Below are 27,701 nucleotides of genomic sequence, written 5' to 3'. Positions count from 1 at the left end.
CATCCACCAGGGCCAAAGTTATTCCAAATAGAATGTTGAGGATTTCCTATGGAAAACAATCCTAACTATAACTACCTACTGGCGATATATATATATATATCAGAACGATTTATCACACAGCGAAGTTAAGAAGACACTCACTCGTCTTCATTTTGGTGTTAGGCGGATTTATTAAATGATTGCTGCCATGCCCTACGCATGACGGACATTAAAGCTAAACCATCCTCTAATTACAAGCAAAAACAAATAAGAATTGTAACAGAGACAAGAGCACCTTTTCACTAATTCACACAAACATCACGTTTAATGGACGTTAATCACTACAACACCCATAATGCACTTTAACTGTTCATACAGGAAGTAGCCATGTGCAAAGAGAATTGAAATAAAAGAAGAACTTTACTCTGTACAATCTAATCCCGTGAACAAGGTCAAAGTTACCTGACAGAAACGCGTAGGGCATGGCAACAATCATTTAATAAATCCGCCTAACACCAAAATGAAGACGAGTGAGTGCCTTCTTAATTTCACTTTGCGATAAATCGTTCTGATACATACCGGCGTGGCTCTGCCGGTAAGAAGTGCACCGACCCAAGTAAGTGACCGCCAGCGTCGGACTCGAATGGGCTACAAACCGTGAAAAAAAAAAATGTATATATATTATATATATTGAAATTATACAATGTTTTGCTGCAAACCACAAATATATTGAAACTGTGCTTTTTTTATAGAAATCTTTTTCCTTTACATGTATTTACATGATTAAGTTTAACCCCTCTAAAGCACAATAGAAAGCTCGATGTGATGTAAACAAAGAGTCTTTCTTTCATTTTCATTACTTCATGTTTTGTTACGTTATTCAAAGAGCAACTATGTCCGTGGTGGTCATGTGACCAAGAGCCTGTGTGCTCGAAACGCGTCTTCTTTGTGCCCAATAAAGAATACCTGCTAACCTACCCGGCTGGTGCGGCTTGTCATTCCTTCACGTTGCTGTGCAGGAGGTTTGGGAGAATATATATATATATATATATATATATATATATATATATATATATATATATATATATATATATATATATTACCTACTGGTGTTAGCCAGTAGGTATATATAGTTAGGACCTAGCTACCATAGGAAATCCGCAACATTCTATTGGGAATAACTTTGGCGCCGGTGGAGGAATTTGCATGTAATTTTCCAAAATTTAGGCCAGCTCCGCTCCGCTTCTTCCCTGGAAGTTTTGGGGGGATTCGTCAAGCGGGGGGCGAGAAAAAACGGGGGTCTCAAAACCTGTTTTCCCCATGTTAATTTCCATAGGACGAATAGACAAGGCTACAGCCCGAACCGCTGAACGGAATTAGACCAAACTTTGCAAAATTGTAGGGACTGGTACGCAGAAGTGCCTTTTCTATATTTGGTGCCGGTACGCGTACCTGGGAGTGCACCCAGAGCGACACGGAAGTGCGCGAGCAGAAAGCTGATTGACTCTCGGGTGTCTGTGAACATTCCAAACGGTCCGGAGAGTCCGCCATCTTGTGTCTCGGTAGAACCGAGACACAAGAGGTGAAAAACAAAAGGGGAAAACTATAAAAGGGGGCAGGGTAGAGACCCCCTGACCCCCTAGGTTTTATCAGGGGGGCCTAGGAGGACCCCAAAGGTCAAAAAAACGAATATTTCTTTTTTTAATTTCGCGGAGTACGCGTTGGGTACGATGCCATGTATGCGTACCCTGAGCATACCACGGGGAAAACCAAAAATATATATATACTTTTGGGCCTGGGGGGTCCTTGTGGGACCCCCTGAGCAGGCCTAGTGGGTCAGGGTGCTTCTACCGTGCCCCCTTTGCGTGTTTTGCACCTTTGTTTCACTGCTTTCTTGTGTCTTGGTTCTACCGAGGCACAAGATGGCTGCCAAAGCTTCCTGGTTTGGAGTGTTGACAGACAGTGGCAGCCAATCACCATGCCTTTCTCAGGAAAGCAGCATGCTCATTGGCTGTCAACACTTCTAACCAGGAAGTGTTGGCATTCATCTTGTGCTAGGTAGATCGATGCACAAAAGAAGCAGAAAAACAAACGTGTAGAATGCAAAAAGGGGCCAGGGTAGAAACAACATGACCCCCTAGGGCTGCTCAGGTGGTCCCACAAGGATATTAACATATTTAAACGTTATACGCTAATAGAATTAGCATTTAAAAAACCTTGTGAATTCACTGAAAAAAGCATGGGTTTCAGGCCTTATATAGTGAGGAATTAGCATTTAAAAACCTTGCAAATTCACTGAAAAAACCATAGGTTTCAGGCCTTATATAGTTAGGAATTAGCATTTAAAAAACCTTTGAAGTTCACTGAAAAAACCGTAGGTTTCAGGCCTTATATAGTTAGGAATTAGCTTTTAAAAAACCTTTGAAATTCACTCAAAAAACTATGTTTCATACAAAACCATTGAAATTGCTACTATATAGTTAGTTGTACTAACTATATTTCGCGCACCCCAATCCACTGCTGATGATGTCACATATTAGATCATTCATGACATGATCAGTGACATCACTGATGACATCTCAAATGACATCACTGATGACATCCTCCACGTGACAATCACATACACCTTTTCATACACTAGTAAAATCTTTCATCACTCTTTGTAAAATACAGAGTATCATATTTGATTCCATTGTCCCAGCAATACAAGTATCTAAAAACCCTCTCAGTGATTCATAGATGTATACACACATCTAATCACTTACCTGTAGATTCACTCAGACATGCTGTCAATGAACAATAGAACACTATCAAAAATACTTATACACCTATATCGACATTAAACAACAGCACACATCCTATTCACATATGAAGTCATCCTACTCACTTATGCAAACAATGCATCATACTTACATATTTACTTAGCTACACACTTATACAAACACCATGTCATCTATTCATTTAGATAGTAAGTCATACTTAGTGAATTATAAAATCATTATTACAAGTATGCAGTTATCCATACAGTCACTCACACAATCAATGAGTCTTATATATACTTATTTATATACAACAACTGACACATACACGGCCTTTTATTTTTCTAGTTTGTTGGACATGTACCATTGAGAAATATATTTGCTCATCACCACACCCATAAAGAGATTCACTCACCCAAACTGCTAGAACATGTCATTTTAACTTCATATATCTACTGAATCAACTATTCACACACCTTTGGACAGTCACACACCCCCCACCGAACCACACACACTTTCACTCTCCCATACAAATACTCAGTTAACTAATCAATAACAAATATAGACTTTCACATAGCTAGTAACCAACTGTAGAACCGGTTTACACAACAACTGACAAAGTGATACAGATATTCACAGAGTTTAGTCACTATCCACTATTTTTAGTGAGACACTATAAATTGGTCAAGTAAACAGTCAATTACACTGCTACTAAATCCTCCATCCAAATATTTATTTATATATATATATCCACTCATTTTCAATGCAAATTGCAATATATATAATGCATATTTAAATAACGAAGCAAACCACATTCACTGGATGATGTCATCAGTGATGTCATCAGTGATGTCATTTGAGATGTCATCAGTGATGTCACTGACCATGTCATGAATGATCTAATATGTGACATCATCAGCAGTGGATTGCGGGTGCGCGAAATATAGTTAGTACAACTAACTATGTAGTAGCAATTTCAATGGTTTTGTATGAGTGAAATGTCCAGCTAACATAACACCTATAAAACTTATAGTTTTTTGAGTGAATTTCAAAGGTTTTTTAAAGGCTAATTCCTAACTATATAAGGCCTGAAACCTATGGTTTTTTCAGTGAATATATATATATATATATATATACGCTATCTGAGTGAAAGTAAATGCCTCCCAATCAAGTATGTTATTGTACTACTAAATGTGAATGTACATTCACACATATATCGTTGTATTATTACCAAGCAGAGGTCGTTTGTTCAAATGTCATATTAATGAAATAGAACACCCTAATTAATTTTGGAAATCACTACCTACAGCTTCACATATTGTACCTTACCATGACATTGCAAAGGAAAACAACTTTAGTAATAAATTCCATTGTACACTGTTTGCTTCTGCATAGTACTGTAGATTTGTGTGAGATTTAATGTGTCGGTTGACAGACAGCTTTTGACACATTCGCTTCTGCCACTCGGTCCACATATATTTACGGCTCCGAAAGCAAACATTTTCTTTTGTGCTTGTACATTGGAGGGGTTCAGATTGTGTCTGGGATCTGTGATTTTTTGCGGAGCTAATATGTACTTAGAAAAGAGAGGCTGGTAAAACAAAGCACACTTTTCAGGACAAACAAAGCATGTATAGGGAGCCTATTCAATAAAACAATTGCCCAAGAATGGGATCCCCTACAAAGTGACACAGTATTTGGTAATGATCATATCATTTTACACAGCAAGTCAGAATGAGACTCTGAGAGGGTGAGGCCAAAACAGATAGGGAGAGAGGAAGGTGGGAGATAAGGAAGGTGAGGAGAGAAAAAGGGAGCAAAAAACTGAGAAAGAAGGACAGAAATGGGGTGAGAAAGAGAGACAGATCTGCTAGTGCCAATCTGCCACACTGACGGCCTCCAAAAGGTGGGGGGGAGCCAGAAGTTTTGCAGATGGCAATCTGGTGCTTTTTGGCACATGCATCACTAAATTACCTTTTTGGATATAATCTGAGTAGTTTCTGTAAGGGGTGTGGACAGTGCCTACTTTGTAAAGAATAAATACCAGGGCCCAAAGTTTGCTATTGAAAATTGGTGTGTAGAGATTCAAGGCTGCATACCCTGCATTACATCTGACTCCTCTTTAAACCACCAACAGACGCTCCCTGACTTTTTATCCCACTCTTACAGATACCTTTTCATCCTTCCTTTTGCATGTTTTTCCATCTCTCTTTTCTTCCTTCTTGCCCCTTTTGTGTTTTTGTCTCTCTTGCTCTGGGTAAAAGTCTGATGAGAAATAATAAGTGCTAGGCTCAAAAATGAGTTCCTGCGGGCCCACAGTGAACACACAGGGACCTATTTATGAGCCAGTTAGCGTCTCTCTTGCACCATGCAACGTGTTGGAAGAGCAGCAAAAACCTTACATATGATTTACGGAGTCACGCTAGGCCACTTTGGTGGCCTTGAGTGGCTCACTAAATCTGGAGTAGGGCCCTGGGAAGGCATTCCATGGGCACTGCCAGGCATATTCCCACATAGCTCCCATGGTTTTTGACGCATTCCCAGATTTACAAGAACTGGTATACCTGAGAATGTGTCACAAAGTTACACGTTCTAGGTGAGGTGTAACGAGGAGAAATATCTCTATTTTTACTCGATACTTCCTCTATCTATGTATGCTCCATTCTGCAGCACACATAGAGAGAGGAAAATACCTCTCAGGATTGTTTTTGTGCAGGAAGGTTTGCCTTCCAGCACAAACACAATCCTGCATGCAACACAGGCACCTTTGCACCATAGTGCAAGTGCATCTGTTGGTACTACGTTTTCAAAAAGGCCCCAGCACAGGGGAAAAGGCAGGAATTCACTGTAAACACGCATTCCTGCTCTTCCCTGTTGTGCAGTACAGCGCAGTGCAGCAAGATGACTGCTGCGCTGTGTGACAAGTTCGTAAATAGGCCCCACAGTGTGTCAGTGATAGCAGAAATGCCCCATATCGTAGTTGATATGATGAATTTCTGCTGTGTCGCTTTCATGCAACACAGCACAACAACTTTGCTTGCTGTCCTGCATTGCGTAAAAAAATGTGTAAATCTGCCCCTGCATATGTTGATGAGTGTAAGAATTTGTGTAACTCCCTCTCTAAGCTGCAGTGAGACATGATTTGAAACTGTATTTGTGCTGATGTTTCGGTTTGTTCAAATATACTGGTGTTTCATGTATGTGTCATACATAAATGACGTTATTTGCAGTGGCGGCTGGTGATATTTGAAAGTGGTGAGACGGAAACTGTTAATCATACTGCACCGTAGCGAGCGAGCGTAGCGAGCGAGCCCAAACCCCCTAAGGGGAAAAAATAGTGGGAAAATGGTGCATTTCCAAGCAAATTTGAGAAAGCAGGAAGGTTAATAAAGCAATTGTGAAAGTGCAGGTATTACATTATTAAAGAGCTGTCATATGGATCTTTGTGGGTTAGTGCACAGCACAACCTGGCCTGCATGATGAGGCCTTAATACAGGAATTCCTGTCAGTGGGCACCCTATCCAGAGCCCTGGCCCTGTGTCACGCTCGCGTTCTGCCTCACGATTTTTCACATTTCACCCTCATCCTCCCCCCTCATCCCAATCTTTATGAGGCGAGTTCTGTACTTCATGGGCCGGAAACTCTCTCACTGCCTACCAAACAAGCCATTCAGAACCCCCACTGTTAAAAGCCAACGTAAAAGTACCTAGAGTGCAGTTAGCATTTGCGCTAGAACTGGCGATTTTGAAATAGGAGAATTGGGTTTGAGTCCCGGCGCCCTGTCACAGGATCTCTATGTTGTTGTATGCTTGGCTATTGAGGTTGGTTGGGGTGTCTGAACAGTTGCGGTTTGTGGAGGATGAAAAGCTGTCCTATGTTGGGCTCTGCATGGAGGGTTGCTATGCAAGGTTCTAGGCAGTGCTGAGGGTCTGTACTGTCCAAGTCTGATCTTCCTGCTGGTTTCTTCTATCCAGGCGAGGGGTGCGGGGTCTGTTTAGTACTGGGCTCTGGGTGTGGGCCGCAGAAGGCCTGTTTGTTTCGTCCCACGCCCGGAGGGTCTCGTCTATCTCAGGCACCGTATGGGTGCTGGGGTCTGTTCGAAGCAGGGTGGTGGGTGCAAGGAGGTCTCTCTAATCCCAGACCCTGGATACAGAGCCTGTTCTACCCCTGGCTCTGGGTTTTGATGGCAGGCTCTGGGTTCTGGGCAGTCTTATGGACTTTGGGCCCTGGGGGAGGGAGTCAGTTCTGTGTTAGACGCTGGGGGCAGGAGGCTGTTCTATGCCAGGCGCCAGCTGCTGATGATCTTCTATGCTACTAGGCCCTATTACAGGGGTGTAGAAGGCTGTTGGCCCCAGACTGTGGGTTCTAAATGGCCTGATCGGACCCCAGGCATGATGTATTTGATAGTGCCTGATTTGCAGTCGTAGCATCATTCTTTACTGTGGGCGCTTGATAAGTGCTCCAACTGAGTCCTTTGCAGTTTTTTTTATATGGCGCAAACTCGTCCCGAATATGTTGGAGTGCCTTTACATCAGCACATGTAAGGACTGGGGTACAAGATGCCTGCAGCAGACGAGGGTGGAGGTGGAGCTCCTCTGAGAGCTTTCAAGCAAGAGAGGCTGGTGGGATGTGGGCAGATCGATGGCAGGCAGGCACACACCGCAGAACAGAAGCCTCGGGCTAATTCCAGGCAGCTCAGCTCTATTCATGGGCCTCACTTCTAGCGTGCTGTCCTTTGCAGTTTTTTTTATATGGCGCAAACTCGTCCTGAATGTGTTAGAGCGCTTTACCAGCACGGGTTCCATGTGGGGTACAAGATGCCTGCAGCAGTCGAGGGTGGAGGTGCTGGGCAGATGGCAGGCAGGCACACGCCGCGGAGCAGAAGCCTCTGGCTAATTCCAGCTCAGCTCTATTCACGGGCCTCACTTCTAGCGCGCGCACAAATTACTGGTGATTCTGATCAATTGTCAAGTCACTTATTCGTCCCGTCGTGCTTATAAATTAAAATAGACACACATAAAATCATCACTCATCAAATAAACTCAATGTAGTAATTCATTTGTTGGTGGTCATAACTTACGTGGGCGAGGGGGACGTGGTCTCGATGTCACACTAGGTAGGTCCAGGCAGGCGGTCCGAGTCCAGTGGCAGACACCAGTGACATACACACACGTCTGGTCACGACGAGGCCGACAACAACAGTCACGTGCCCACTGACTCTCACTAGTGTGACTCATCATGAAGATCACTTCCACTTTCACTTACTAGTTGTTGTTGCTGTCGTGGCATGATTCCAGCACGCGCAGTGTGGCCAATCACCGACGACAATGGGTCAGAGCAGCCAACACCCCCGTGTGGCACCATCTTGCTGGAGTAGCCAATCCTGGTGCGGCGTTAGCAGCGCCACTGCGCTAGGATTGGCTAAGAGCAGGCTGCTATCTGCCCATTTTGAAACCCGGGGCCCCGGGTCCATGCCTCTGTCCACACTACTGGTAGAGTGGGGGGGGAGGTCTCAAATGTGCGCATGGGCGGGCCAGTCGAAATCTCGACTACTCCGGCATTTTACATGCGCAGACTGAGACTAGTCAGTCACCCCTCTGCCTGTGCGCTGCCTGCCTGCCTGGCTGTCACTCTCTGATGCAGCCCCGCCCCCCACGCCGCCGGCCCACTTCCCTAATGCAGTCCCGATCCTGTCAGGCTTTTCCCGGGGCCTTAGTGAGCTCGGCTACGATTCTTTTTCTAATTTTAATTAAATAAAATACAAATACTTATTTATTCAACTGCGGTGCGGTCGGCAGTCGGACAGGCTAGTGGGGCAACGCCCCAACACCCCCAATGGACGCACCGCCACTGGTTATTTGTAGGTTTGTTGTTTGACTCATGATGAGCTGTTTTGTGACTCTATTTTTGATATTGTGCGGTTGCATTCCATGTTTTTGCCAAACTTTCATTCCATTAATGTGGAATGATTATTTATTTAATGTGTTTATTTTAGCTTACATTCTCTGCACCAAGAACGAGGCCCTAGGGCATCAGAGCACTTTACATATGGCAGAAAGTGTGCAATAGGAGTATACAGAGGAGTTAAACAAACTTGTATTAGAGACACCAGAAATGAGGATTCTCGTACACATCCGGGCATAATATTTCAAGTGAAAAGCAAAAGTTTGAATAAAGGTTCACGTAGAAATGATTAGCCTCAAATAAAATAAGGACTGAGGTTTGCATCCACGTATGCCTTTAAAGACATGCAGGTGATCAGCCTTCAAAGATTTAGAAATCTCAAGGAGCAGAGAGTGTGGAAATGTGAGCAGATACTTGGAGATCGGGTAGACCTTCAATGGCAGATAACTTAAAGAGATAAAGTGACTCGATTCTTCATAGTGTTAGGCGGTATTCACCAAAAGGCTTTTTAGTTTTCTTTTGAACAGCCAAAGGGGGGAATTGCAAGTCTCTCTGAGAACATGTACTTACACAGTATGTGAGCATTATCAAGAAAGACTGCTTGTCTGTTTTAGTCTTCTCCAGCTCCAGATTTCTAAGAAGGAGGCTATCCACATTCCTAGTTGAATTTGACCTCCAGTAATGTGTAGTTTCCTGGCGAGGTTTCAGAAGTGTTCTTATGCATTGTCCTATACGTTGCGTAGCAGAGGCCAGTTTGAAAATGGATGTTGCTTAGGTAGAAAGCTAGTTCATTAAGTAGCATTGGGGAAATGTGGTCATATTTCAAATCTGGCGGCAGCATGCCGTGCGGCTTTGATGGCTGTCAACAAGATTTCATCATTTCTACCTACATTTTTACCTATGGTAATTAATTCTTAACAGGATAAAAGCCTGTGTGATTTGTTTTAAGTCTTGATCTGGGGTGTATTGTTGATCCCTAATTTGGTGTTGAGGGAAATTTTTGGTTTTGAAAACCTGTGTTTGTCCTTTCAAGTGTTTGTCCGGGTAGAACCCTAGCAATTTCAGTGAGTCCACAGTGTTAGGACAAGTGCCCACAGGTGAGTCATCTTTAAGTCACTCGTCATCTGGATGTTGTAGTCGGGGTGAGATGAAGACAAATTCCGTTTTTATGCGGTTGAGTTTTGGGTGAAACTGGATCTTATTAAAGGTTATTGATAGATTTCCAAAATCTTTTGGAGAGATTTTCAGTGTAGCTGTGTAGCATCTGCTCGGAAATGGAAGTTCTTGTTGGATAGGGTCAGGATATAGGCTAACACTTAGAAGGGTTGGGTGCAGAATTTAGGCTTGCGGAACGCCTTGTCGCAAGGATAATGGTCAGAAGGCAGGTATTATCTTAACTAGTGATTTTATTATTTTATCTGGTTTTGTATGTGTAAAATGTGTGACCCTGTAAATCTGTATACTGAGAGATGAATGAAGTTAATGAACTTGAGGTCTTTTTAGGTCATGAGTTGTAGCTAGGATAAACACTCCATTCAACCTTAACTTTTTCTGCATCCTTCGCGTTTTCGGTGAAAACTCAATCGAGTAGCATGACTGCACCAAGACATTCATGAGGATTAATGTCCTACGACAGAAATTAGGCTTATAGTCCCTATGCATTACTGAGCAGTAATAGACCCAGGAGGTAATATCTATTAATGGACCACAATAGGAGCAATGGACTGAGTTAATACAAAAGCCGCATGGATTTATGCCAAGGTTGAATGAAGTAGAGAGGCTGAAAATCCACCCTGTAGCCTTGCCAAGTCAGGAAGCTACCACATACCCTTTACTGCACAGTTTGAGGAGTTGTTAATGGTCATTGAAATATGATGTCATTACTGCTTATCAATGCACTGGGAGCATTAAGGCTTTTTAATGTCTTTGTGCCCCCATACCAAGTGCAAGCATTTGTGCGGAAAGATTGTTTGCCCCCTAAGCGTGGTTTGTGCAATTGGGTTCCCAGCCATACCCAAGGGTGATGAAGGGTCTATGCTAGTACCCCACCATGGCCATATGTGGGGATAGCATTTGATGCCCTGCTTTATGCAATGTCCATGGTATATCATGCCCCATCAGCTTGACATACAGAGGCAGGCATCTTTTGCCCCCACCTCATTTTTTGTAAGGATATAGGAAGGGCATTTTGTGCCCCTTCACCGTGTCGAAAGACAGTCTTTGTCAGCCCCATCTTTGCCCAAATTGGCTCAAAGTGAATACACCAAATTTGCGCAGGCCCCTAGTGGCACCTACTACGACATGTCTCAAAAATGTATACGTCCATTGTGCCTTTCTTCCTTATTTTCACTGACCCAGTTTGAAAGCCCACAGCTCAAACTGTGGGGTCTATTTATTAAGATTTAATGCTGTATTTGTGTCACAAAAGTGACGCAAATTGACAATTTTTTTTTACATGAATGTAATTTCCACCCCTAATGTTTAGCACTGGAAAAGACTTGAAAGTAGCGCATAGCAGCACATAGAGCCGCTTTGCATTACTTAGCGCTAAGGAGGTGTACCATGGGTGATACATGGTCATTCCCATGCAACCACCCAAGGTTTCTGATGCTAAACCCTATTTACTTAAAAAAGTAGACAGGTTTTAGTGTAGGAAAATAGTACCCATTTCACATAGGTGCCATAAAGTAACATAAGTGTTTGAATAACAGATGTTTATTGTTACCCAACGGTACTCATTTTATCAGCATCAGATGAATAAAACGCTGAGAGGACCCTCCAAGATTTGAACCTGTGACCATGAGGTTGAACTCAGGCCCCTGCAATGGATGCATAAGTCCACTCAGCCACCGGACCCGTCACTACGAAGGAGAAATACTTTCATTTCTCTTTCCTTTTCTGACTTAGTATGTGTGCTGCACTGTACAGCACACATACAAAGTGGGAAAAGGTTTCAAATTAATCTGAGCATAGTATTTTGTACTGGAAGGCTATACTACAAGTACAAAACGTATGTTACACTCACGCAGACACCCGTGCACTATAGTGAACACATGTGTGGCAGCTAGTTTCAGCACCGGAGCTAGGGAGAGGGAAGCAGAGTGCCATATGTCTGTAAATATGGGGCTCTTCTGCTCTCTGCTCGCGCAACACAGCACAGCTTTTTTGCCTGCTGCGTTGCGTGATATTTTAGTAAATCTGCCCATGTGTTTTTCATAGATTGATGAAAACTAGTCAAGTGAGGGCACAGTTGATGAGGATACCAACAACTGATTTTCCTATAGAGCGTTGTGCCAATCTCAGCGTCCTCTGCTAACGCCACTGTAATTATAGTTGAGACCTTTAGACTATGGGAAAAGCACTGTTGAACCACTAAGAACTTGTGACCCATTTCCCAGATATACACCAAATGAAGTACCTAAGGGGGGAGATTTACCATTTTTTCACGTAGCGCACTGCAGCAGCAGTGGCAAATGCTTGCCTGCACTTCGTGAAAAGGAGAGAGAAGGAGAGCGCCCAATTTACTAAAAAAAAAGCACTCTCCTCTCCCTTGCACTGGCACTGAAATAAGCTACTGTGTTCCACACAGACTCATTTGCGCCATGGTGCAAGGTTGTCTCTGTGAGTCTATCCTGGGTTTTGTACAGGTATGCATAAACTAACTTCAAGCCTTTTCCTACTTTGTAGTGTGCTGAACAGTGCAGCATAGCCGCAATGTCGGAAAAAGGAGAAATGAAAGCATTTTTCCTTTCTTGTACCTATTTTAAAAGGGCGCAGTTTTCTCACACTAAACCTTGTTAACTTTGTTTAGTAAATTGCGATTAGTGTGAGAAACCTTGGGTGGCTGCATGGGAATGCCCATGCTCCACCCATGTTACGCCCCCCTTGCCGCTAAGTAAAGCAAATAGCGCTGTTTGCATTACCTTCCTGTTATTTGCAGTGCTAAACAAGTTTGGCACTGGAAAGTAAATCGGGATAAAAAAAAATTCGCCTATTTGCGTCACTTTTGTGATGCAAAAGCGGCATCAATTCTTAGTAAATCTCCCCCTAGGTTCCTTATTTTAGATGCTAGAGATGGCAAAAGTTAAAGGGACATGTTTTATGCGTGGAAATGACCACTAGGTAAAAGGGGGACCCCCAAGTGGATAAAGGTACAGCAATAGATCAAAATATCAAAAAGCTAACAGGCTACTCTACCTAACTGTCTCAAAGAACGCAATTAAGTCATTAGATGACTATGCCACTCCAGCTATGTCATGCGCTCAGAGAAATATATAGATCAAATCATTTAGACAACATTTTATTTTTGTTTTGCTGTTATTTAAAGACGACAAATCAGTACATTAATCATATCTTTACACAATAAAATATATAGAGCAATTATAGTGGCCCAAATGGTGGTGGTTACCATGGACTTCCTTTCATACAAACCATTCGTGCAATCTCACTCTCAAATAAACCCATCAAAACCGTGAAAACCCACTTCACATTCATCAAACGTATACCTGGTTATGATGCAGAATCCCTATACATATGCAACATAAAACAATTTTTATTCTCCATAGAACAATCAAGTTGCTGATGTACAATTCGTTGCTTCTAGGATAGTGCATCAAAACGAAACTTTTTATAAATAAATTGAAAAAGTTCATTAAATCAACCTAAGTTTGTTTTTAGATAAATCAAACGGTAGAATACATATGTAAGGGACAACAAAAATCAAACACGCCACTGGAGTGGCATATTCATCTAATGACTTAATTGCGTTCTTTGAGACAGTTAGGTAGAGTTAGCTTTTTGATATTATGCGTGGAAATGCCCATATTCATTTTCTGCTCTCTGCACCAGCAAATGTTGCTGGAGATCTTTACACCAAATACATTATGAAGATAGAACTTGAAATAAACATCAAGAACATACGATTGTAAAACCAGAAAACATCTCTGAAAAAGTCCACATTCAAGGGTGTTGAGATGCAAAAACTGAATATTTAGGAGATACCCAGTTACCATTACAGTCATTACAAGTAAATGAATACCACAGGAATGGACAGGCTCTACCAGAACGAAGAAGCTTGTAGGTGAAGGTGAGGTGTGTTGCGTCCTCATCACTGGTGCATGTATTCATATATGTATGAACGTACGTACACGTGTACTCACTAGTAAGCACTATGTAAGTAACTTCTGAGGTTCTCCTAGTGACTGCATTGGTTGTTGAAGAAACAATATGCAGAAACAATGAGATAATGGGGGCAGCTTTCCTAACCTGTGACAAAAGCACCAATTACAATTATGTCAAGATCTTACAAGTGCTCGAAACTTGATTGAAAATGCAATTATAGGAATGGGACATTTTGAGCAGCCACAAGCCTACATTGTTATTATTTTTCTTGCATTAATCAAAGTTCACGCTGTCAGCTCTGCTGAGATGGAAGCAGTAGAAAACTAAAAGTGTCTATCTGACATTGAGGCAGTTTCTGAAATCAGAACATTAATTATTTAGCAGCATTTATGAACCACCCATGTGCCAGTCTGTAAACGTATTCCTGGTGTGCTCCCTTTTTGTTTTATTTACTTATGTTAGGTATTTGTTGATTAGGGGTGCCTTAAGTTAAGCATTTGAGCTCTGTACAGAACAGAGTATTGGACCGCATTACATAAAATAAGTTGGAACAGTTTGAAACCGATTAGTGCTCACTCCTCCTGTACAAAGGCAGAAAACATGGTTACAGACAATTAGGCATGTATAAGTGCTGAATTAGGTGAGAGGATGTTGTTGAAAGAGAAGAGTTTCTAGAACTTTCCTGTAGCACAGGAAGGTAGATGCTAGACTGAGGAAGGGACTTCATATAGTATTGTTTTTTTTTTGTTGTTGCAGTTTTGTATAGCACAAACTCAACCCGAATTTATTGGAGCGCTTTACATAACCGCTAAAAGTTACATTACACAAGGACACATCTAGTTTTGTTTTTTGAGGCAGGGAAGAGTAAGTGATTTGCCCAGAATCACAGGATGTTGAGAGTGAATGTGGAAGTCTATTAACTTTTTGATCAGGCAAAGAGAAAGCGTCTATGGATATGCTTTCAAGCTAGAGTTGAACATTGGTAATTTCTTTTATTTTTTAGAAAGGAATATGAATTCTGGTTTTTTTTTCAGATTAAATTTCAAATACAATACCGACATCCAGCTCTCTGTGCAGGAAAGTCAGTTTGGTGTGCTCTACTGATTACATTTTGAGATAGCACTGGGCGTATTCAGTGGCATGTGGATGGATTTAGGACTTATTTGTGGCCAAGCAGAAATCCTGAGAGGTTGGAGAGTTTGGGAGCTTTTGGGTACTCTTCGGCGGAAGTGGATGCGTGAGTTTGAGGTTGTTATTTGACAAACTGGTAGCAGTTGGAGCAGCAAGAGTGTAACCAGACAGAGATTTGGCAATGTGAATGATATTATGGAGAGCCACGTTGTGGTTGGCTGTGTTGAACATGCCTGGGGGCTCCAGCAGCATAAGCAATCGTGCATCCTCTGTTCATCATCATCATCCTCATCTACTTTGTGGGTGGTGACCTTGCTGATATTGCATGATCTGAAGACACATTAGTAAGCTTGAAGATGGATATGTTGATCTCTGCTGGCTTGTAGATGAATGGGAACAGGTGTTCTAATATTTTGTAGATGAATGGAAAATATGTCATGGAGATCTAATTCCTAAATTTGGTGAGGTGACCTTCATACACTTAAGAGCAGGGGGTTTGACTATAAAGCTAAATATTGTATAGCTGTTTCATAGATGTGATTTTATTATAATGTTGAGGAAGACATTGCCCTTACATGTGATACCTGGGAGAGATTTCAAAGGTTTGCAAGGTGTTGCCTTTTTGGTGTGGAGAGGTGGCGTGTAACAAGTTATGATGTGGATGGATTTGAGCCTGAAGTAAAGCCTGATTCCATCCATTTTATCTCCATAGAATGTGTTCATGCAGTTTACTTTTCAACTCAGTGATAGATGGGAAAAGGGATTTAATGCCTAGATAAAAAGCATTAAAGATCATGGTTCTCTAAATGTTGTCCTTTGTGATGGATATCCTTTGCACATTAGGGTTTCTTTGCCAGTGGTGCTCCAGTCTGTGGGGTTCTTTTCTGCAGTCATACATATCTTTGTTTTCCCAGGGAGGGGTGGGTTAGTCTAGAATGTTTTGTACTGGCCGGGGCATTGAATATGGGATATAGGCCTGTGAATATGGAAAAATGCTGCATTTTATAAGTGGGGAAGTGCTGTCATGTTGTGGTGGGAGGTTCTCTCCACGTTAGAGAGTTCCACGTGGATGACATCAATGTTCCAACATTTTGGAGAATTTGCAGATGATTCTTGGTGACTTTTTTATGTTGACATTTGAGTAGTATGTTGGAGCTAAACCAGCAAGATGGCTTAACAAGCTACGGGGCATAATAGCAAGAACCTTGTTAAAATTATCGTCCTGCCACTAAAACTGCGATAATGGGCGTGCTAATATGTGTTATAAAATTCCAATAGAAGACCAGGTTAGATGTCCTGCACATCTAACTATTATCACCGTTTTAGCGGTGGTTTCCTGCCGCTAAAACAGCAATAATTTTAACGAGGTTCCTGCTAATATGCCCCTATGTTCTCACTACTGGCAACTTGTGTGACCACTAGGTCACACGTTCAAATACCATCAAGCCCACTTTATCTTTCTGAGATTGGCAAATTGAACATCCTTTCATTTAATAATATGGTTTAAGGGATACCTATTATGCACAAAGTCAGGAAGCGCCTAGAAATGGGAAAAAAACGGTGTCAATAAACATTACATAAAGCAAGTAATTCTACAGAATAGCAGAAGGATTGGGTCAATCAGTATTATACGTTAATATGGTTTCAAAAGAATGTCTTTGTTGAGGAGATTTGGAAATCAGGTGAGTTTCCCTTGAAGAGGGTAGGACCGGATAGTGGTGGGTAAGGGTGAGGCCCTCAATAACTGGTCGGAAGTCCTCTTTCCCTGCTTTGTTTTTGTGCTTTTTAGGTCGAGCGTAGCGAAGGAGCTCTTGTATACTTTAGTATACCTATTTGCTTACTGAATATGTGGACACGAGTCGGACGCGCGCATTTTCCGTCTCGGATTTGTCCTTGAGAGCGCGCTTTTGCTGCTGTCTGTTTGCTGTGAATGTGTGCGAGCGCTTTCGCTTTCGGTTATGTCCATTCCCTCACTCCTAGCTGTTAAAACACTCTGCCCCTGGCCCACATCAACCACATCAGTTTAGTACTCGCTGATGTTGCTCCAGACGTACTTCAAAGACCCTCTTCTGTATTTGGGCATTCTTCCCCGTGGTTACCGACTCTTATTTCTTCTAGTTATTATCTCTTTCCGTGTGCGTGAGCGAGAAACAGCCGAGGGAGGCAGGCAGGCGGGACGGACGCTGTGAGTGAGTGCCCCTGCCCCGGGAGCTCTCAAATGTCTGTTGAGTTCATATTTAACCAGATTTGGTGGCTCGCTGCACCCCATCGGCGGAGGTGTCTGAGCTCTGCAGGAACCGGTGAAATGCGAGCAGCGGGTGTCATTTCTTTTCGTTACATGCTCGAACAGGCTAAGTGCCGGATTGGGTCACGCGCGTGAGCTTGTCTGTAGACAACCGCACGGCTGGTAAGTTTCGTTTTCGCTACTTCCTTGTTTAAAAGTTGTATCTGATATCCATAGAGTGGTAGAGGCGCTTTGCTCATGGGGGTAATCCTGCTTGAGAAAAGCGTTTGGCAGCACGGAGTTTGGGAAGTTTACGTAACGCACCTGCATCTCCCGATCCCTCCCCCTTTCCCCTACTTCTATGAAAGGTGACCCTCCGGTCCCCGGCAGCATGTCCTCCAGGGCGCAGTAACCAGAGCTCCGGGGCATCCCTTGCGAGCCCCCAGGGAGAGCGGGCGGCTCGGGTGCCCCCTCGACACCCTCTTTTAATGAGCTGAACACCCGCTCAGCCAGACACGGGTTTCTGTAAAGCGGGCTTATCACGAGCAGCACCATCACCTGGCTGCCGTCCGGCCGGGCCCCTGCAGGGCACTCTGGAAAGGCGGGACTCGAGGCGCTTCCACGAGTCCTCTCGGGCCTTCGCCTGTCACTGTCTAGAGTTGTCAGCATTCCCTCAAACATGTGGAGACGCCCAGGCCTTCTCCTGCCTCTTCACTACATGTACAATCCAAGCATAAAAGATGTTACCCCTCCAACAGGGACGTGGGAGGAACGGTGAAACCAGTTTAAATGCATTTTATTTACAATGAATCATTCACAATAAAAGGTACACGCATGTTTCATACTTTAAAAAAAAACTATTATGTGTATGCATGTAAATGTTTCTATATTGATAGAAGGTATAATCTTTAAGTTACCTCGGAAAAAAACACAAACCACTTTATAAAAGGCAATCGAGCGTAAATTACTGCGACACATTTTGCCTATTTCCGAAAACATGCTACAAATCTAAAAACACATGTAAACATGTTTATATATGTAAAAAAACGTTCGCTTGCAGACAGGCATACAAACCGATACAGACTGCCGCAATAAAAGGTGCATACCTTTAACTCCAAGACATGCTAGCCCCCTAAGAAACACTGTTGTGGTAGCTGAGCAGAAAAAACTGAACACCCAATTAATGCAATATTTTTTATATTACATGAATCTGAACTACAGCAAGGCAGAGTGGAAATATGTTGGAACCCCGTCGACTCTGGCACCAAAAGAGAACGTGAGAACAGACCTTCCTCTGCCAAAGTCTAGGGTCAGGTGAGGACCGTGGTAATCACAGACATCCTCGATCTGGTTTAACAAAAATGCATGTGTTCATACAACGCGCATCTGTGGACAGCCTGTTGCATACAGCCAATATCATAATTGAAAAAATCTTTCTAGGTGAGACAGGGATTGACACCCTCACCCCAGACATGTTTTCTAAAAGAAGTGGTTGTTTATATTATGCTCTCGCAGGTCAAAGTCTAAAATCCGGCAAAGCCTATTCAGCCACCCATCCTGCCGAGGTCAATCGATTACGTACCATTACATAAGTTAATAGTAATATCTGGATCCTGGATGAACTGAATAGCCTGCAGTATAGCAGTTAAATGCGGATAAAGAGACCCAGCCCCTCTAGGATCAGCATCGGGGTATTTTTATTTTATTTAATGAGATTTTATACAGCGCGAACTTTACCCAAAGGTGTCAGAGCGCTTTACATAAGAACCAGTTGCAAAACATAAGGATTTAGGATTATATGCGTTACATAAAAGATACAAACAGAAAAATTTGCAAATGTACAAGATGTAAAGTCACACAAGGAAGAGTCTGATCAGTTGAGCTAGAGGAGGAGGGGCCACCCTGAATGGGATTCAGAATGTGCTAGACGTGTCTATGTATGGTAAGGTGGAGAGGCTCACAGGAGGATAAATCCACTTCACCTCTATGCGGTCCGCCAGCTCCTCAAGTTCGGGGTCAGCCTCAGCCACCTGGGTCTGTGCCACAAAAGCAGTGTGTGGACATACCAAATGTAAAATAACACCACTCTTTTTTTAAAAAAAATATCTTTGATTAGCATATATGTTCTACTGGTAAGATAGCTCAGAAACCTACGTTTTTGATATCTGTCATTAACGTGTACGTTTGTATCCCAGCAGGACAGACATTGCATGCCATTCATTTGCAGGCTATAAAAATGGTATCATGAAAATGTGTTGGTAGAGCATCTTATTTCTTGTGCTTTAAAATGGAAACGTGTGTGGTAGTGTTAAGTCAGCGTATAGCTTTATGCCTATGCTATTGTGCTCCGATCTTAAAAAGCACTTTGTTCTATTAATAGTTAATAAATCGTTATCTGGGCTCCATTTCGAACTACATGGAAGCTACTGACAAATTAATTTTCATCAAGTAGTGCATTAGTCGTCTTTAAACATGTTCAGTTTCTTTTTCGGACTGTCAGTCTGATTCACTTCATATTACCACTCATAATAAGTGCAATATGAATTACGACAGTCTAGGTGTTTACTTTCGCTTGTTTATTCTAGTCACATGCTCTCAAACGAAGTTGCACCTGCTCTAGTTTTGAAACATGATTTTAGAGGTGCATCGCCGCAGGAAGCGTTGGCCTTTATTTTAACCTGGCCACATGTGGCTTCTCTTTCGAATTTCCTCTGTTGGGGAATAGTATATTTATTTAATTTGTCAATGCTAGGACTGACTAAGCCAGTTGGACGTTGGGATAAGGGAAAATTCAGGTTCCAGAATTTGGTATTAGCTAAAACGAAGACCTGGAGGGAGGAGTTAGCTGTCACTGAAGGCAGTCCAAATCAATGGGAAAGACTGTGGAAATATTTTCTTGATGACAATGAGATAAAATTGTCTAAAAGTATCATGACAAATATTAATGATTGTTAGATTGATGCTAAAAATAACGAGAAATGTGCAATTTCAACATTACTGAATGTGTATAAAACAATTTCATTAAAATAGGTCTGTGCCCCTTCGCTTGCATATTTCCCTTCAGCTACAACTTTCAAGTCATGTTGTAAGGGTTGCAGTCAACATCCAGTATGCCCCCATCTCTCAGCAACCTTTCTGTTTCGTGATGCTTAGATGTCTGTTCCCTCCCACACCTTTCCCGAGGTTCCTCTTTTCGTGCTTGTGCAGTGGCCATGACGTTTTCCTGGTCCAGGTGTGACAGTCTGCTTAACTCCATTTCTCCTTTTTTTCCCCTTTTGCGTTTTGGGACTTGTCTTATTTGTGGCTCGTTTCTTCTTCGTCCTATCAACCAGACCCCTTTGGTCAGCAACCTACTACCAATCCCTCCCTGCTACATCATTTAGTTCCCTGTGTTGCTTCCTCGTGTTCTCCCACTGTGCCCTCCTTTCCACTGCCTTATCCATAAGGCGCTTGGAGGTGGCATGACATGACATGAAAGGAGTGCAAACCACTATAGCTTCAACCAGCTTCACACTGTCTGTGTAAGGTTCACTGCATGCATTGTCAGTACCGTAGCCAGTGTGTCCTGGGCCCTGGAGCAAGTTAGGAAACGGCCCCCCTGGATGCGGTTTGTGCCCACCTTCAAACCGCCCTTACAGTACAAGCACCGGGGGAGGGAGGCGGATTAGCAGCGGGCCTCTCCACATGTCTCGGCTCGTTATGCTGGGGATATCACTGTCGGAGCACTTAAGAGATTGGTTGTAAAGACCGCTGGCCTACGCTTCAGTGTTTACACTCTTTCTGCTCCTGCTGCGCGGCTCCCAGCACGATGGGGCATCAAGTTGAACACAAAGTCAGATATGCTGCTACAGTCCGCTCAGTGTCCTCAGCGATTCACTGTTTCCTACAAGGGGAGTTCTGGCTAAAAAGGTAGCTACGTATTAGGGGTAGATGTCCTTACTTGGCTGACGGTGCAGCGCTGTCGCAAGAGTCCTGCAGCTGCCCCATGTGAGTGGTCTGGCTCTGCTCTATTGAATAAGGGTATGACCCCAGGCCTCCACAATGCCGTACTGCTACACCCCCGAGACATCCCAGCGGGCACAATCACTGTGTTACGGTTACCTCAGGGGTTCCGAGGCTTCTTTGCTTCTCCGGGCTCTGCTGAGTGGATCTGGGGCACACTAGACCAGCTACTGGCCACCGTCTGACTGTTGTAGCTGCAGCCCACCCCACAGCATTGATGGCGCCCACTCCCCTCCTGCCACATGGCCTACTGCGCACTGGGGCACCCAGTGGAAACAAGTGCTAACTGCCGATACGGCACACTCCGGGCCCGCAGTAATTCCCAGTGGTCTTAAAGGAACGCCGACTGGAAGAGTATTCACCAGGGGCAACCTCACTTATTTGGCTGGTGGAGCAGTGCTGACATAAGAATCTGGCGGCCGGTTTCTTCCCCGCCCAGTCAAGGTGGGCCCCTAGCCCTCCGCAGTGCTGCATCACTACCCCCAAAATATGTTCCAGAGGGAGCAGTCACTCCCCCTGGGGGCAGGGGAGTTCCACTGCCGCCTTGCCTCTCTGGTCCTCGTTGGTTGGATTTTGTGCACCCAGGTTCCCCTCCCGCGGCGGGCCGTCCCCTGTCTTGGGTTGTCCCCATGTTCTCAATCTCTCTCTCTCCTTCTCTCTGTGTGTGCCAATTTGCTCCCCGTGCCTGTGTGACACCTCTCAGCCTCTCTTGTGTGCATTCTTCTGTGCCTCCGGTTGTGTGACCTCTGTGCCTCCCTATGCACTCCTCCTGGACTCTCCTGTATCCTCCTGTGTGCACCTATACACCCCCGTCTAATTCCCTCTGTCTGCCCCAATCTGCCCCATCCCTCGTGTTGCACCTCTCAGCTTTGCTTGTGTGCGTTCCTCTCTCCCTCCGCCGTGTGACCTCTGTGCCTCCCTATGCCCTCCTGTGCCCTCCTGTGTGCTCCTCTACACCCCCCTGTCTCCGTCCCTCTGTGTGCACCAATCTGCCCCCTCTATCGTGTTGACCCTCTCAGACTCTCTCGTGTGCAGTTGTCTCTGCCTCCCGCTGCCATTCACAAACAATGTTTATATACCAATTGCAAATTTAAAACAAATTAATGCAAAGCATTGTCATTTCCAATGCTAATACCTCAAACGTTAATGCTGCGAGACCTATTGCATTGCAAATGCTTGTTTTTGTGGCTCCTGAGATGCTATATTCTTTTGGATGATGTCACTGAGGTTCAAGACCCTAAAGAGTAAGGCAAAAATCTAACCTCTGTTGATGTACCAAAGTCTAAGAATGTGCCATTGAAGTATGGGTGGTGAGCAGAGATGGAGGCTCAGGAGACCAGGCTGAGGGCAGTTGTATCTGAAGAGGAAAGGGACGTCAGGACAGAACTTTCCATGGAGAGAGGCTGAGGTGGGAGCAGAAGCAGGGGGTTTTGAGGATTTGATCGACTCTTCTGCCTGTGCCTTGGGTGTTTCCAGTTTGCTCAAGCCTGTGTCCATCCAAGATGGGCAGGGAGGGGGTTTTTACAGGGTTTCTGGGATCAATAGGGTGTATAGTATAAGATTAGGGTCTAACATGTCAGCTAATTGTGCAATCGCACAGCCTGCCTGTGGAAGGAATTCATGTTACAGTATCATGTATCTGATAAAACAACCCTCCATAGTTCAGCTCTGCCCCCTTGTGGCTTATGGTAGCAGTTCCTGTTGCAAGAGCATTCCCCTGTAAGGCCACTTCTCCACGGCGCCACATGCCCCTCTGTGTGGAAGTAGTTCCTGCTGTAACGTCCCTGTGAGAACGTCTCTCATCACTCCCACTGTGCTTCGAGGACTTGCCTCCACTGCCCGACGCGCCCCTCCCCGTGAACGGGGTTCAGCATATGAGACCTATGAGTAAACCGTATCTTTTTATAAAGCCGTTTCTAGGCGCTAGACGGAGCAAGACAACTGGCAGGTGAATGGCGGATCTGCATATTCAATGACAGGAAAACTCGGGGGGAAAACCCCAACAACTGTGCGGATAACAGCGAGAGATGTAACTTAAAGAGAAACAAGAACTCGAAGATTTTCTGAGGAGCAAAATACGGCTATTTTCCCTAAAATGTTAAAATACAAAGTCATTCAGTGCCAAAGTAGTTTTAACAGGTTTGTCGTGTCGTGACTGATTAACGCCCGCTGCGCATTCATCTCTTGAGTAGCGATTGAATACAAGATATTTTATTTCCCCTTGAGACAAGTTGTACTGTCGTCCTATATATTATCGCATCTGTCCAATATATTATCCTTTGTATACCGCACGCCCTGGCCAGTGAGCCTGCGTTACTTAAACAGGAGCCTCTCATAGAGACATGCTAAAGAAGAGAACACGCGCACGTGCGGCAACCCTGTCCTCCGGTACAAGGCATCGGAATGCTGTATATGACATTAATTATATCCCTCCCAAAATTATTCCAGTGACTGGAATGTCTCTCCATTCCTCGGAGTGCCCCACAAACTTCCATCCACAACGCCAGCCTGCTCCTCCCAAAAGAATGGTTTATTTCATTAAACATGGTCCGTCAGGCACAATCCTCTCCTCTCCCTATTTTGAGAATAAATTACATTCCAAGTGGATGTTCGCATAATAATGTCCGTGACAATCCTATCTACCCCAGATCTGACTCACTGTAAAAAACCACAGCAACGTGCTGCTTCTCCCATCAATAATTAAGATGCTCGCAGTGCCTCCACTGCCTCAAATCTCAAGCTACAAATCTACTATTAATTGCTCAGTGGGCTAGTGCCCAGCAGCAAAGATTTGACTACAACATGCGATTCTTTTGTCCCACGCCTGAATTTTGAGTTAGCTTTTTAAAGTGCTATGAAGTCCCACGACTAAGTCGCTAAGCGCTATATTAAAAGAAAAATATTGGTTATTCGTTACGAGTTGCAAAAGGTGTTACTGCCCCGGGCGCGCATCTTACCATCATGGCTTCTGCCTGCCTGGAGTCCAGCTCTGACACAGCCCTGCGGAAGCTCTTGGGGGTGGACCCCGTTGGGTTCGCAGCGGTCATCATGGGCAGAATCAGATGTGCACGCAGCCTGTGCTGCCAGGGAGCCTCGGCTGCTGGCCTTTTATAGGACCTGCATGACGTCAAAGCCACTTTCAGTCCCTCCACCAGCCCTCCCTGCAGCCAGAGGGGAGGGGGATAATGCACGTCTGACCGATTAAATCTAATTGCTGCAATCATTGCGGACACCCCACCTCAGCAAACCGCCCCTTGCCACTTGTCGTCCTCCCGAAAAGCCTTTCAGACACCACCTGTAACAGGCAGTTTGGTTATCGCTTGTTATATCACAGGCAGGCTTGTGTCTGTCATTTGCACTAAGGGTGTTAAATTCCTGGCTTCGGAAAATTATGGAGGAGGTGGGGGAGGACGCTAGGGCAAAGAACATACCTAGAAGGAAAGAGGGAATAATTGCCTGAAAAGGTAAACCAGTCCTGCTCGGTCGAGGCGAAGAGGCAAGCAGAGAGAAGGTGACAGAGAGCAGAAACATCGGAAGTCCTAAGGCGAAAACGGTATGACACAAGGCAGAGTGTTGAAAGGCGACGGAGGGAGGAAACCAAGGAAACAAGATGGAACAAGTGTAAATGAATTGTAAGATTTGCATAAAGTAAATACAAGGGAAAAGAAAAACAATGAAAGGAGGAGAAAGAATAGAGAGAGAAAAGGAGTGCAAGAAAGAACGCAATAAAGCTAAAGAGGACAGAGAACAAACAATGCAGGGGAGAAATAAAGGAACGTCAATCAAATATTACAGTGTTGTTTTAAGAAAGAAAAAAAGAAAGAGCACAGCCAACACAGAAAGAAAGACCTTAACCAACAAAGAAAGGAAAGAAAAAAGAAAGAAGGTAGAAACATAGAATGAGAGGATAAAAGGAAGAATGAAATAAGAAAAAAAAACAAGCAACGTTCCAAAATCTGATAAAGGTAATTAAAGGAAGAAAGAAAGTTAGGTGAAGCTAGAGAAAGTGTGAAGCGACATAAGGGAAGGAATCAAAGCACAGAGGGAATAAACGGGAATGGATAAAATACAGACTGAAAAGGAGACGTGCAGACAAAACAGGAGAGAGAAAAAGAAAGAAATACACGAATAAAAAAGAACAAAAAAATGGGAGAAAACGAAATAAAAACAAAGAGGCAAAGAGAGAGATTGGAGAAAGTGGGCGTAATCGAGAATACAAGAAACTTATTGAACTGAGATTCACAATGACAGCATAAGAATGATGAAATGGAAGAAAAGAAAAAAGAACAGCAAAATAATATAAGAGCGGGGTAGAGGAACTAAACAGGGGGATTAAACAATGAAAGAAAAAAAATAAACTAAATTAGAGAGACGGGGAAAAGAGAACAAATGGAATTAAGGAAAGGAAGAAAAATGTAAGAGAAACAGAAGTTAAAATAGGTCTCTCATTTGCGAGACTTGAAGCTACTGGCATTGCAAATGACAAACCTTTAACATATTGCATTGCAAATGCTTTTCAAGTAGTATCATTGGTGTTCTGTACGGATATGTACGTTTTTAAATGAATGTCACAGAGTGCTTGTTTTATTTTACATGGAATTGTATCCATGTGCTGCTTTCACTCAGTGATTCATTAGCTAGTAGCTAGGTTATGAGGAATGCGCATTTTTTGCAACATGCCCACTAAAGTCAACAGGGAGGCTCCTGTTGCATTCTCTCCATATGAGTGGTAGGCATCCTAGACCCTTCCACCTAGGAAGCAGATTATAAAGAAGCATTTAATTACGTTTTGGATTTTGCGACAGAAGCCTCACTAAGAATAAATCATAGTGCAATCTATAGTTAGCTATTGTGCTAACATCCAGATGTGAAAGAGCATGCAGTGCGTAAAGGTTGAACTCCCGCTTTTGCTTTTAGTCGTACCACTGACGCGAAACGTAAAAATAATCTCAGTGGGCTTCCCCAGCTACAGTCTGTCAGCACTGCCACGGGGGAAATACGGACGTGCAGGTGGCTCCCCTCCGCGCTTGGGATGACTTCTTCCCTGGATCCAACTGCTTCTCCCTGCCAGATTTCAAGGATGTCTCGAAATGGAAGAACCGGGTGGTCAGCAACCTGCTTTACTACCAGATCAACTACCTGGTGGTTGCGGCAGGGCTTTTCGCGTTGGTGGGGTGAGTGTATTTTTCGAGCCCGCAAGCAGCATTTTGCTGCTTCCGAAACATGGCGGCCACAGTACTTGCTGAGACTAGGGGCTGCTACTAGCAGTGTCCGGATGAGAGAGCCTGCCCTGAGATAGTCAGCCAGCAGGATGTGCATGTATATAGCACTTAAAACGGTAGACGTGTGGGGTTATACTCACCAACTGTAGACATATGGTATTTAACTCTTTATAAAAACAGGAATTTATAAAAAAAATAAAAAAACAAGTGCAGTGACCCAGAAGCGGGCGCCACGCTCAGTGTTAACGTTTCAAAATTAAATAAATAAACCGAGCACAGTGCGCGGGGCCTAATGAACAGGGCAGACACCAGCAAATGCCGTAAATGCTTCTTGAAAAGCCAGTGCAAGACTAGCAAAATATGCAATCAGGATGAGCGAAAAACACGCAAATGTGCATTAAATCATCACAGACGGTCAACATTCACCTATGGTGTCTGCTCTGACTGTTTATAAGAGGTGTTATGCATTTTCCAACAAAGGAAGGGTTTCTGCTGGATAACATAAGGCAGACTAACGGTGCAACAATATAGAATGCAAGCATAGCACAGTGATGGTTATCACGTTAATGGAGCATAAAATGCAGTTAACGAACGCCAAAAATGCATCCTGAAAAGCGCGAGCAAGGTGAGCGGGGCCTAATGAACAGGGCGGACACCAACAAACGCAGAGAATGCTTCATGAAAAGCCTGAGCACGGCTTGCAAAATTTACAGTCAGGGGCCTAATGCTACAGGGCGGACACCAAACCTGCTTCCAGAGAAGCCGGACACAAAAGCAACAACAATAGTCCTCACCAAGGCTAAGCAGCGCATGCGCTGCAACGCAGGCGAGACCTAAAAAACTAGGTAGGAAAGAAAACAAAGAAAATACATCAGAAAATGTTAGACTTAGATTTAAATTAATTGTATTACATTGTAATATATAAAACAAGAGAAAATATGATAACAAAAAGAATGGAAAGAGAATATAAAAAATGACTGTAGATTTAAAGAAAGCAAAGGGACAAAAGAATCTGAAAGTGAGAGAGAAAATGGAAAGAGATAAAAAACCAACAGAGAGTAAGAAATAGAGAGAAAGGCATAAAATATGAAAGAATAACAAAGAGATGAATTAGAAAGAGAGCGAGAGAAAGAGAACACAAAAGAGAGTGATTGAGAGAGAGCAAGACTGATGAAGAATGGGGAGTGTCATAATTATGCAGGCTACTGTGCAAGCACATTTTCTTTGGCTGTGGGTCGGCCCTTCTTCGGGCTATTCAGCTGGAGCCACAGTGTGTCTCAGATCTCAGACTCACTGACATTAGTGACTGGCAAAGATTGAAACCCTGGACGTAAGTACCTTGGCGACATTTCAAGGAGA

At 43.6% G+C, this 27,701-nt stretch overlaps 1 protein-coding gene across 2 annotated transcripts in view; it reads right to left on the bottom strand.

The window, feature by feature from the left end:
- The window catches only part of TH (tyrosine hydroxylase), a 568,946-nt gene extending 544,747 nt beyond the window's left edge, over positions 1-24,199 (bottom strand). For both annotated transcript variants that reach the window (XR_015308512.1, XM_086957708.1), the window contains exon 1: positions 24,078-24,199. Coding sequence is in view for 1 of the 2 variants with exons in the window: in XM_086957708.1 (XP_086813834.1) it covers positions 24,078-24,170 (93 nt within the window). In the remaining variant the exon portion in view is untranslated. The remainder of the gene's footprint in view (positions 1-24,077) is intronic.
- Positions 24,200-27,701: the final 3,502 nt, after the last annotated feature.

Source organism: Lissotriton vulgaris, chromosome 2_1 (assembly GCF_964263255.1).
Source record: "Lissotriton vulgaris chromosome 2_1, aLisVul1.2, whole genome shotgun sequence".
Lineage (NCBI taxonomy): Eukaryota > Metazoa > Chordata > Amphibia > Caudata > Salamandridae > Lissotriton > Lissotriton vulgaris.
This window is presented reverse-complemented; position numbering and strand designations above follow the sequence as displayed.